Source organism: Phaseolus vulgaris, chromosome 8 (genome assembly GCF_000499845.2).
Source record: "Phaseolus vulgaris cultivar G19833 chromosome 8, P. vulgaris v2.0, whole genome shotgun sequence".
In the NCBI taxonomy this organism is placed as follows: domain Eukaryota; kingdom Viridiplantae; phylum Streptophyta; class Magnoliopsida; order Fabales; family Fabaceae; genus Phaseolus; species Phaseolus vulgaris.
The window spans coordinates 1,321,096-1,332,944 of record NC_023752.2 but is presented as its reverse complement, the minus strand read 5'-3'; the positions used below and the strand labels follow the sequence as shown (position 1 = coordinate 1,332,944).

Genomic DNA, 11,849 nt, shown 5'->3' with positions numbered 1-11,849 from the left:
GATATTTTAAAAATTTTATTTTACTATTTGAAATATTCTTAACTTGGTATTTCTTTAAAATAAGTTAATATAAGATTTTGTTGTAAATTAATGAGAAGAGTATTAGAGAATAGAAGAGGAGAGAGAAAAGTAGTGTGATTTCCAAAGCATGCAGTGATTATTATACGACAAGTCATCCAAAAGTGTGGGCACGTCAGCATGGTTGCGCCGCCTGAATGAGCAGAGCATGCGGTTGAACCACGCCTTCTTCTCCTCTCTTCTCTCCTTTTCCACTCTGTTTTCAACACCACCAACTGCACCCTTTGTCACTGCTTTAGGTGAACACCCTCTCTCCTACTCCTACTCCTACTCCTATCCCTACTCTTTCATCTTCTTTCTTTACCCTTTCATCCATCCATTATCATCCATCATCATGCTTCTTCTTCAATATGTGTTGACTCTTTCAGGATATTGGGAACGGAAGGAAATGCATGGATGGAGATGATGCAAAGGAAAAAAGGCTGAGAGACAGAAACATAATTACCGAATGGCTTATGTCAGAAACAACAACCTAAAAGGTTGCTTGGTCGACAACAAGGACGCACACCTCTCTCTCTCTCTCCCTATAACCCTGCTTCTATTGTCTCTAACCTGCTTTTCAAATCTTCTTTTCACCTCCTTTTTCTCACTCTTATGCTACATCTATTTTATGCTTTCATTCTTATGCAAAATAACAACCCAATTCCAATTCTTTTTCATTTCTGTTTCTAGTGTAAAAAAGGAAGAGAATAGAGCATGTCTTTAGTAAATATAGTGAATGCAACACAGAAGCATTATTCACAACCTGTTACAATATATGAAAAAAAGTTATATTTGTCATTTTATAAACTAGTGCAAGTTTTATGCAGAAAAATGAAGTTCTAGCAAGTTATCAATATATCATTTATGATAAGAATAATAGGTAGTACTATGGTAGATATTGGTAAAGAAAGTTTTGAGAAATTCCAAGTACTATATGTATGTGTATATATATGTTTGAGTATTTAAATGTTTGTGGTTTTTCTTTGTTTGGGTCTCACTCAATCTTGGACAAACATTCATCCGGCTTTACATGCTCAGAAATCTGCTACGTAGATTAGGCATTTGCTTTTTGTTTTTTCTGCTTTGTGTTTTGTGTGTGGATGAATAATGCTTTTTGAGCTCACACTGTGTGACAAACATGCATGCATTCTTCTCCTCGATCGAGTAAGCAATGGAAGCAGTGTTACGGCTAGAATACTATGGAAGGTATAAATCACAGAACAGTAGACACAACAGCCAACACTCCCTCTGAATCAGAGACACGCCCTGCGACAACAACAGACAAATAAAGCACCCTTCTTCAATTCTTCCACTTTTTCAACCCTTATAAAACCATGCCTCCTCTTACCACTTTTCTCATCAAACACAAACCTCACATTATTGTTTAGTTCCTTCAACAAAAACTTCCATCCAGCACACTACACTTGACAAGAGAGAAGAATGCATTACCAAGTGGAGCCTGCTGCAGCTGCATGGAGTTATCTCATGAGGGTTCGGAGCATGGAAGAGGACCAAATGGAGAGAGTGCTGAGGCTGGCCTCTCAGAGTGCTGTGGTGATTTTCAGTGTGAGTAGCTGTTGCATGTGCCATGCAATGAAGAGGCTCTTCTGTGGCATGGGGGTTAACCCCACTGTTCATGAGCTGGACCAAGACCCCAAAGGGAAAGACATGGAGAGAGCATTGATGAGGCTTCTTGGAAATGGAATCAACTCCTCTTCTGCTGTTGTTCCTGTGGTCTTCATTGGAGGGAAGCTTGTTGGGTCCATGGACAGGGTTTTGGCTTTCCACATCAGTGGCTCCCTTGTCCCTCTTCTCAAACAAGCTGGAGCTTTGTGGCTTTGAAGCTAACCTAGACTAAAACAAAGCACTCTCTTGTCCTAATTTCTTTTTACCAAGACATAACAGTGTTGTTATATCCATATACATGAGATTTTATCAGAATTACTAGCCAACTAGATTGCCTGCAAGGGAACAAGAAAAGTAGGAAAAATTAGCCTCTTATTTTTCTTGATTTGGCTTTTGTAGTTTGTAGTTTGTATAAAGAAGCACATGTATTATGGAAATGAACAAGAAGTTCTTGTGAAACACTATCCTTGACTTCAACTTTTTTATATGTATCTTTGGTATAAATGTAAACTCCTATGACAGAGTATATCCATAACTGTTGCAGTTTTCTAGCGAGTTTTTCAAGTTATGGGAAAAACTAGTTGATAATTTAAGTGCAAGTCACATGAAAATTTGTCTGAGGCCAGAGATACACGACAATTTATCGCCTAGTGTACCTAGATGTTTGCTTTTTGGAGACCATATTCAGTGGAAGAAGTGAAAAGTGTGTCTATAGATGGTCTGATTTTTTATCCATCTAGCTTTGCTTCATTGATGGGAAAAGTTGCAATGCCTGTGAGAAGAACCGAAGAAGAAAAGATAGGTAGAAATATAGAAAGAAAATAACATGAATGTTAAAAAAAGTGATCTAAGAAAGGGTGAAGGTTATGAAATTGTTCTTGTTGGACCAGTAGATGTTTTGATCAGAGGGATGAGTAAAACTGCCCCTACTTTTTTACCATTGCCAAGTTAATGGATATAAATAAAGTGTTTTATAAGCTGATAACATGGCTCAATGAGTAAAAACCTGTTTTATAGTCTTTCTATGATGTTGCATTTAGGTCATTCATTCCATGTCCAGAAATGCCAGTGAGACTTAAACTGGTGTTTGTTTTAACTTCAGAATTTGCTTCCCTGTGTTTTTGTCAATCTCAAAGATATTTGAACATCTTAGTACCATATTTTCATGTATTGTGTCTGAGTCCATAGACCATGTGAATGTACTGTCACAGATATTTGGGGATACTCTTCTATGTTCTCTCATTAGAGCAAACACATCAACTTTGGCCTATTTTTCTGTACTTTGTGCTACTATTTTTGTAGGCTTGCTGTTTCCAGGGATATTCAGTCTCCAATGTATCAGACTCATATCTTAAGCTCGATATGCTTGTCACAAATCACCATGTCATGTCATCTGTGCAAAGCATACTTTTGTATGCTTAAAAAGTTTTATTATTTCTTGATGAAGATCTAATCACCAACACCCTATAAGTGTTTCACTGCAACTTGTTAGATTTAGGTAACCTTTTGTATTCATAATATTATGAGCAAAATTAATAAAAAGATTTGAATAAATTTGTCAGAAAAACAAAGACTAAATAAAAGGCACCTTTTGTGACAGAGTTGGTTTAAATGCACATTATTCATACCCACCATCAATATTTTTCTCTTGTTGGAGGTTAATTTATGAGTATCAAATTAAAGTTTTGATTGTTTCCATGTACTGAGAGAAAACTAAAGAACAGAAAATGTGCAATTTCATTGATGATATTAACATACAGCAGCAATACTGTTTTGTTTTCAAACTAATCTGGAACTGTTGAACTCCTAGAAAATTAAGTATGCTACACACACACCAATACCCTGCTGGTTACTTTTGCTTCAACATCTTTAAACTCCATATAACAGCCACCTTAGGGTAGTAGTAGTATCTTGTTTACAAGTCAACATCTTCAAACTGCATAATTGAATATCATATGGTAAACAACTTCATCAAATGATATGTTTTGATGATAAAGATCTAAAGGCTTAAATCATCAAAAAAAAAAAAAAGTGATATATTGACAACTTGTATCAGTCTATAACTTCATTTCTTGTAATAATGATATATTGACAACCTTTGATTCATGATATGAAGAAATGAGATTATAGATTGGTGCAATTCAATATATATCACTTCTTTAAACCATGTGTGGAGGGTGTTCTAGTTCGAGAGGAGTAGGTGCAGGTGCAACCTTGATGCTACTATTAGCTATATAGATCATGCCAGAACCAGAAAATATGGCAAAGACAACAAAAGCAAAGGAAAATATCAAGAAAAGAGCAATGCCAAATCCTGCCCACAGTACTTCTTCTTGCTGTTTTCGAGCTCTATTTTTCATGGCAGATGCCAATTCCACTATGAAATGGATCATTAGAATGAAGCAGAAACACAGCATGAGTGAACTAAAGAAAAGAGAAAGTACAAGAATGGCCATTTTTTCTCTGCCATTCAACATTTTTTCTGTCTCCACAACAAAACCAATAACAATGAAGGAGGAAAGGGGTGAAGAATTATATATAATATAGATTACAAACTTTTCTATATAACTATATTTAACACAATTGTATTCTTAAAGTCTAAATTTAATTATCATGATGATAAAAATAAAAATAATAATTAAACCTGTGCTTTCAGTGATAAATTACCAGTATAATTTGCATGTAATTTTTAAGAATATTTTTCATGAGCTGCATACTCTGCTGAGTGAAATTTAATGAACTTGATAAGAACAATTCAATTATAAGTATTTTATATTATTTGAAAATATTTTTTGGATAAGTGATGGTGAATTTAATATTAATCATATATATAAAGGTTGGTGTATTCAGATTTTCTTACTATAAACAACTTTTAACTGATATTGAGGGGGCAAGTAATGGTTTACACCAAAGCCTTTTGCAAAAGCTATATAAATATTAAAGAATAATAAAATATATTATGATGGATTTAGACAAGGGGAATATATTAACCAAGTTTTTTATGAGAGAAAAATAAGAGTGGTCTTTTATAAGTGGAATTTAATTTATTCATAAACTAGGTTATACAAAATTTCTTATATAATTTTTAAATGTTGTACAAAAAGTAATTTTAATTTATATAAAATTATATATTTTTACTTTTCTCTCCTTATAAAAAAAATTATTCATGATCCCAAGAATATGCTTGTAGAAATTGTATGTAATGGGTCACTTCAGAAATATAAACCCCAAAATTTTAGGACTGACCTTAATGGCATAGGCATGTGACCTTAACCCATGGCAAAGAATCAGGAAGAGGCTAAAAGAACATGCACTTTAATTTCATTTTTTATTCATTTTTTTAATGTTGAATAAAATTAATATCTACTTGTATATTAACATGCATGAGTGTTTTGTAATGCAATTATGATTAAACACTCCATAAATCTCTCAAAAAATTCAGTAAACAATCTTAAATTTACCAAATAATTTCTGGTTAAAATCACAACATATTACATTCTTCTGTCAAATCTTATTTTTATAATTTGTTTAATCAATAACAATTTGGAAAAAAGGTTAGATTATTTTTCATGACATATTAAATTATTATTATTATTCCATGTTGGTGCAAAGAATCTTCAATGATGACCTGTAAAAACAATCACACAAGTTTTTATCTGTGTAAATATTACAATAAAATTGTTCAAAAACTAAAATTAATTATTATTTGATTACAGACTATTTTATAAAAAAAAAAAACTCTCCAATCTAAATCTAAAGTAGTTTTTATTATTAGTAAAAATTTATAAAATAATTTCTAGATTAAAGTAATTTTTATTATTAGTAAAAATTTATAAAATAATTTCTAGATTAGTATTTAATTATTACTTACCAAGATTTTAGTTACTTATTTAATTATGTTTTAAATTAGTGTTCGTTAATCTTATAGAGATCAATTTAAAATCTAAAATATTAGTCGTTAATTTATATACAAATTTAGAAATCATTTTATAATTTTATTATTAATAATAGAAATCATTTCATATATAAATAATTTTTTAATCTTTAAATTAGTATCAAATTTATTTAATATACTAACTAATTATTTTTTTTCTCTAAATTTAAATTTAGTTATTTCTTTGTAGTGATTGTTGAGAATAGTTTGAGTTGTGAGTGTGTATAGCATGTTTTTGAAGAAAGGTACTTCAAGTCTCTATAATCCATCTGGCAAGTTTCCAAGAATAACAAACTTGCTTAGAACACTAAATTTGTGTGGGGTTTGAGATCAAGAGAATGTTGTTATGTCACAAGAGAGAATCAATGTGGGACTTTGCAATCTGCTCAACCGATGTGGGACTTTGAAAATGATTTTTTTTTTTATATCATACCATTTCCTATAATTATTTGAGCTACCACCAATGTCATGTCTTTAACCACTCGAATTTGCACTACTTAGCATGAAAATAATACATAAAACTAAAAATAAATTATAACAAATATAAATAATACTGTAATACAAAAGGCAATAAAATATGTCTTCCATCACCCTATCATCTTTCTTTCTATTCTACAAATAACATACTGAAACAATTAGAAAAGGAACAATTTGTCGTATAGGTTTTTTCCAAATAACTGTATTACATAATTTATGCAGCTTAATATATTTTTATATACCACATTATTTCATATCTTTTTTAAATTAATTTATGTAATGTTTGGGGTTTATATCACAATATATTAAAATTAAGTTGGCAGGTGGCATGGTTAATTCATTTGGAAAAAAAATTATTCTGAATGAGAGAATAATTTTTTAATGATATTTTTTGTTGTTAGTTTGCTAATAAAATATTAATCTGCGAATTGTTTATCATAATATATCCCGGAGGTGGAAAAGATAAAATAAGAAACAAAATAGAAATCAATTCAATCCCGTACAGTGAACAATAATATTTAAGCAGAATAATAGTACATGCAAGATAGTTTTCTTATAATAACAACTACATAAATATTTTTTATATATTTTTTATTCCAAAAATATATTTCTTTAATATTCTTATTAAATAGAAGGATTTTGTGATTACATTTTAGATTAGATAATACAAAAGTCTTTTATATGAGATTAACTTCTGATAATTTGAAAATTCTTTTTTTCAGATACATGATTAACATCTAGATTACATAGTCTTTTTTGGATATAAGATTAGTTTCCAAGTTATGTAATCCGGTAGAAGTCTTTTTTATGAACTTCTAGATTACATAATCCAAAAGTCTTTTTTGGATATGAGATTAACTTCCTAATTATGTAATTCATACTATGTTTAGAATATATTCAAATTACATAATCAATAGTCTTATCTCAAATCTAAAAAAGACTTTTAAATTCTATAAATTTAAAAAACACTTCTGAATCTGAAAATATCTTCTGAATTATATGGAAATAATACAAAAAGGATAAAAAAGTATTTTCACATTTACCATGAAGTTGACACAAAGAAGGTATGGAGGTGCAAGTCGTCAAAATCGCGGGCCATGTTCTAATTCTTATCCCTTTCTTGAGGTAGAAAAAGTGGAACGTAAAGACCACTGATATTCATGGCAGCTTCATGATTCTTCATCTGTGATACTTTGAGAAGATGAATATGGAAGTAGAGATCAAGCTTCGTCTCCCAGACTCAGCCACTCACCAAAAACTCTCTAACTCACTTGCTCCTTTCCACACCAAAACCTTAATCCAAGAAAACATCTTTTTCGATGGCACAAACAAGGAACTCACTTCTAACCTCGCTGTTCTCCGAATCCGCTTCTACAACCTGGAACACTGCGTCCTCTCCTTGAAGGCCAAGCCGGTGATCTCGGCCGGAATCAGCCGCATGGAGGAACATGAGGAGCCATTTGACCCTGTGCTTGGCCGTGCATGCATTGCTGAGCCATGGAAGCTCTTATCAGTGGATTCTTCCATGGTGCTGAAGAGGGTGAGGGATGAGTACGGTGTTGGAGCAAATGGGGTGGTGTGCTTGGGTGGGTTTAGGAATGTGAGGGCTGTGCATGAATGGGAAGGGTTGAAACTGGAACTGGACGAGACCAACTATGATTTTGGGACCAGCTACGAGTTGGAATGTGAGAGTGCTGACCCAGAGAGACACAAGAAACTGCTCGAGGAGTTTCTTCAAGAAAATGGAATCAGTTATTCTTATTCTAAAGTTTCAAAATTTGCTGTTTTTCAGTCCAGGAAGCTGCCAGAATTATGAGAAGTCTCCTTAGCAATTGTCATTGTTGAATGAGCTGCATTGCTCTTTATTTTGTACAATCCTATTTAGTGTTTACCAAAGAAAAAACGCACTTCTTTTACACTCTTATTTGGTATCTGTTCATAGATGGTAACATGTTCAAGGAGGTAACCCAATACTACGATAAGCATAAGCCATAAGCCCGTGAGTTGTAATATATACAAGTGTTGAAGATAGAGTCAAATCTACATTTGACTACAGGTATATTAACTTAGTGCTGTTTTCTGCACTACAAACTCAAATGCAGTATTTTGTAGGTATAAACATAGGAGCCTGTAAGATATAAAGAAACAGTCCCTGCATTAATTTAGTACTTCAAAATACTGCATTTGAAAGTACTGGAGGAGCAGAAAATATCCTCTGACTGCCCCAAATGTGCCAATAGCAGTGCATCTAACTATATATACCTGGTTTACTAAATAAATTTACATGATTAACTTGCAACGGATGTGACAGTAAGACAATGGAAGCAAACAACAACAAGACATTTCACAAATACCATCCATACATGTAAATAAACATAAGAATCTGTCATCACGAAAACCATCATTTAGTTCAAACCTCATTAGGCAACTCGTGGGCCTATTTACTGTGTTAAGTATAGCCATTAAGTCATGAACAATTTGTCATACTGCTGAATGAAGGGTTCCTCACTAACAACTATAAGGCAATAGGTAATTCAGGTTACATCAGTTTCAGCATGAAGGTGATTGTACACTAGAACATGATAGCTCTTGCAAGAAAATAACAGGAATAAATTGACAATTACGCTCCTCAGAAGTTCCTGAAAACACCCAGAAAATCTTGCGACAAAGTTTATAACTGCATGCCACAGAAATGGAGGGCAGAACTCAACGACCACGCCCACGCCCACGTCCGCGGCCCCTCCCTCGTCCACGGCCCAAAGGTTTCCCTGGAAAAGTAATCAAAATATGCTAACATTAAAACCGGATGAACCCACCAAGAAACAATTAGAATGTACTGAGTATGGATGAAAAATTTGTAGTCAAACTACAGACATTACCAGCAGTTGGCTTCTTTGGTTTGATCTTAGGTGTCTCTTCCACAAGCAAGGTCTCGAGATTTAAGCTGTCAGGAAGGATATAGTATCGAATGTTGTTACCCCTCACACTGAGATGATCCAGAGTCACTGGATTTTTCCCTTTCAGAGTCAGTTTAACTGTTTTCAAATGAGTGTTCATACTGATATCAACACCTGTTGCAAAAGTCCCTGGATCAGTATCTCAAAGTTGTATTTTTGGGCAAAAGACAAGTAATTAATGGTGGAGTTATACTCGGAAGCAGCAAGATATGCTTACTTTAAAGGACTCACTACACCCAAAATTCATAAACTATGTACTTTAAGTTCACTTATTATCTACAAAAGGTGTCCAGGGGAGACTCATATTCATGACATGCCGAATATCACATCCATGTGACAGGATCAAACTCAATAAGATGGGTGTCCAGTAGAAAATTTAATGGAAGAGGATGCATTAATTTAAATCAGACAATAGAAATGTCATGGATTTATGTCACGGGACACTCGTTACTACTTGAAAAAAATTCAAATTCTCTCCTGTCTGAATTGAGGAAGATACCACTATAATCAACTAAAAGCACAAGGGATTCAGCAAGGCTAGTTTAGTAGTTTCACTATCAGGCAAGTTCCTCTAAAATGCAAATTTCAATAATATACAGAGATGCCTGAAAAGAGAAATTTGGGACTGAGAATTATGCTTAGAAGACAGGTGATTGAAGTCTCGAGATTTTCCACAACAGAATCATTTCCCCACAATTATTCGACAAAAACTTAATACAAGAAACAACCATCATCCAAGCCCCCAAAGGCAACCTGTCTCAAACCACTGTAAGAGCTAGAAGGAAATGCAGTTCCTCATGTTATCATCAAACACAACATATCACAGTCTTAACTGTACTCCGAATTTTACCCTCACAATCAATCAACTACTCCGTATATGAAACATAAGTAATTTTGGGAACCAAATTCCCAGTCCCCTCCGCTTACACACTAAGAAAAATCTCCTACCCAACCCAATGAGATGGTCAAGTCAGTACCAGACCGAAAAAAATGCACTAAAATTTTCTTTGTCGTCTAAGTGAATGAACCAAAATCTGAAAAAGTCGAAGGTAGTGAAGTAGAATGCAGGTAGGTGGACAAACATGTTTGAATGAGTACAATCCAATCAGTTATCAATCACCTAAAGAGCAGAGAACCCAAGCAAATAATTAAGTGCCTCACAGTCAAATTAGAAACTAACAAACCCACTGTTCCAATCCAACTCTACTATGTTGTTTGTAAATGGTTCTACACTTCTAGAACACAAGGCAGTTATGAAGTCTACTTCAGCAGTAAAATTAATATATTACTTGTAAATGGTTCTACAATTCTAGTACACTGAAAAAAAAAATCGAGGAAGAAAATAAACCTGTAATGGTTCCATGAACAATAGTGCCATTCTTGAGTTCAATGGACACGGTTTCATTGTTCAACTTCATTAAAAACCTGTTCAAACAGTATTCACGTATAATTAGGCTTTGATCCAAAAAAACGAAAAAAAAAATAGCACACTATAACAGATAAATCCACGAACACAATCAAGCGAGAGAGAGAGAGAAAGAGACCTAACGAGCTTCATGATGAATCGAATTGTATGACTCCGTTTGCTTCTCTATTCTCCTTCTGTGAACCAATATAGAGAGTAAAAAACAACGGTGTGAATTGAGCAAATTGTAATAATAATAATAATGCAGAAACTTAGAAGGTAATAGAATCGATTCAATTCAGAAAAAACACAAGAAGAAATTGACGGAGGAGTTTACGGTGATTACCTTCGGCGGCGGCCACCACAACGGCAGCCAGGGTTTTAGGGCAAAAATTGAAGGGGAGAGAGAGAGAAAGGTGAAGAAGCGGTTCTTTTGTAATGGCTTAAGGGATAATTTTGTGATTTTGAATTTTGAATTTCCAAACAAAATAACAAAAGTGATAATAATATTATAAATTGCAAGAAATTAATTGAAATTAAAAATATATATTTATTTTGGCTTCTATAGATTAATTTGCATGCAACTTTTGGCTCCTTAATTTTCAATGTATTTACTATCTATTTAAAAAGTGTTGCTTGAAATTCACAATTTTTTTTTTAATTTGATTCAAATAATTTATATTTTTTTAGTTATACACATATTACCATTATTAATTTTTCTTATCTATTGAATAAATTCCTAAATAAAAACTTACATTACTCTTGACTAAGGAAAAATAGAAAAGAGGTAGAGAAAAAAAATATAATAAAAGGTTATTTTATAGTAAAAAAAGTTAAATTTTAGTTTTTTTTTGTTTACTTCAATGGTTGATATGTGATTTTGGTTATGTTAAATCAATAATTGGTTGAATACTAAAAGTTATTAACTGATTTTAACTTTATCAATAGCAATAATTATTTAGTCAAGATCTAAAATACTAAGAGTTGTAAAGAGATTAAAAAAAAGAACCTTTCTAATTTAATAATGACGATTAAATTTATTTTATTAAAAATAAGTTATTAATGAACTTCCACTTCGTCAATAAAATAATAAGTTCATCATTTTATGAGAGTTAAAAATATTAAAAAAGGGCAAGAAAAAAAAAATATATCCAAAATGTTTTTAAAATGCAAGCCTGTAGCGACCCATTTATAGTCACCAACAGGTCCAAATGTGAAACCCATAATGTTATTTCTTTTTGTACTTTCATATTTTTCATGCACTCCCAAAGTTTCTAAAAAGACAGAAATACCCCTTTATTTTTTTTCAGTCTGAGTGTCTCCCTTATTTAGAAGCTTGATTTTTGTTTTTAAAGATATCAAACATTTTTTTAAGTCGATAAACTTATTT

The 11,849-nt window shown here is 32.6% G+C and overlaps 3 protein-coding genes across 4 annotated transcripts; 2 read left to right on the top strand and 1 right to left on the bottom strand.

The window, feature by feature from the left end:
* Positions 1 to 1,018: 1,018 nt before the first annotated feature.
* LOC137824618 (glutaredoxin-C1-like) lies at positions 1,019 to 2,145 on the top strand. The gene has a single exon (XM_068630284.1). The coding sequence runs from the start codon at positions 1,501 to 1,503 to the stop codon at positions 1,900 to 1,902; it is 402 nt and encodes a 133-aa protein (XP_068486385.1). The 5' UTR covers positions 1,019 to 1,500; the 3' UTR covers positions 1,903 to 2,145.
* Positions 2,146 to 7,289: 5,144 nt separating this feature from the next.
* On the top strand, positions 7,290 to 8,021 carry LOC137824116 (triphosphate tunnel metalloenzyme 3-like; the record flags this gene model as incomplete). The annotated part of the gene is given in 1 exon segment (XM_068629573.1): positions 7,290 to 8,021. A coding segment is annotated over 1 exon segment (615 nt). The 3' UTR covers positions 7,914 to 8,021.
* Positions 8,022 to 8,439: 418 nt separating this feature from the next.
* Positions 8,440 to 10,949, bottom strand: LOC137824117 (small nuclear ribonucleoprotein SmD1a). Of its 2 annotated transcripts, none has more exons than XM_068629575.1 (5): positions 10,797 to 10,949; positions 10,599 to 10,656; positions 10,403 to 10,479; positions 8,977 to 9,168; positions 8,440 to 8,865 (listed from the first exon to the last, which is right to left on the bottom strand). In XM_068629575.1, exons 2-5 carry the CDS (start codon positions 10,610 to 10,612, stop codon positions 8,804 to 8,806), a joined length of 345 nt encoding a protein of 114 aa, XP_068485676.1. In that variant the 5' UTR covers positions 10,613 to 10,656; positions 10,797 to 10,949; the 3' UTR covers positions 8,440 to 8,803. The 2 variants fall into 2 exon arrangements, with proteins under 2 accessions (XP_068485676.1, XP_068485675.1); XM_068629574.1 differs by having other exon boundaries at positions 10,806 to 10,941.
* Positions 10,950 to 11,849: the final 900 nt, after the last annotated feature.

Excerpts from the sequence above, each read along its gene's own strand:
- LOC137824618 (XM_068630284.1), top strand. The coding sequence starts at position 1,501 with ATGCATTACCAAGTGGAGCCTGCTGCAGCTGCATGGAGTTATCTCATG.
- LOC137824117 (XM_068629575.1), bottom strand. Across the intron at positions 9,169-10,402 it reads TGTTCATGGAACCATTACAG|GTGTTGATATCAGTATGAAC; the intron begins GTTTATTTTCTT and ends CTTTTGCAACAG. Across the intron at positions 8,866-8,976 it reads ACCAAAGAAGCCAACTGCTG|GGAAACCTTTGGGCCGTGGA; the intron begins GTAATGTCTGTA and ends TTACTTTTCCAG.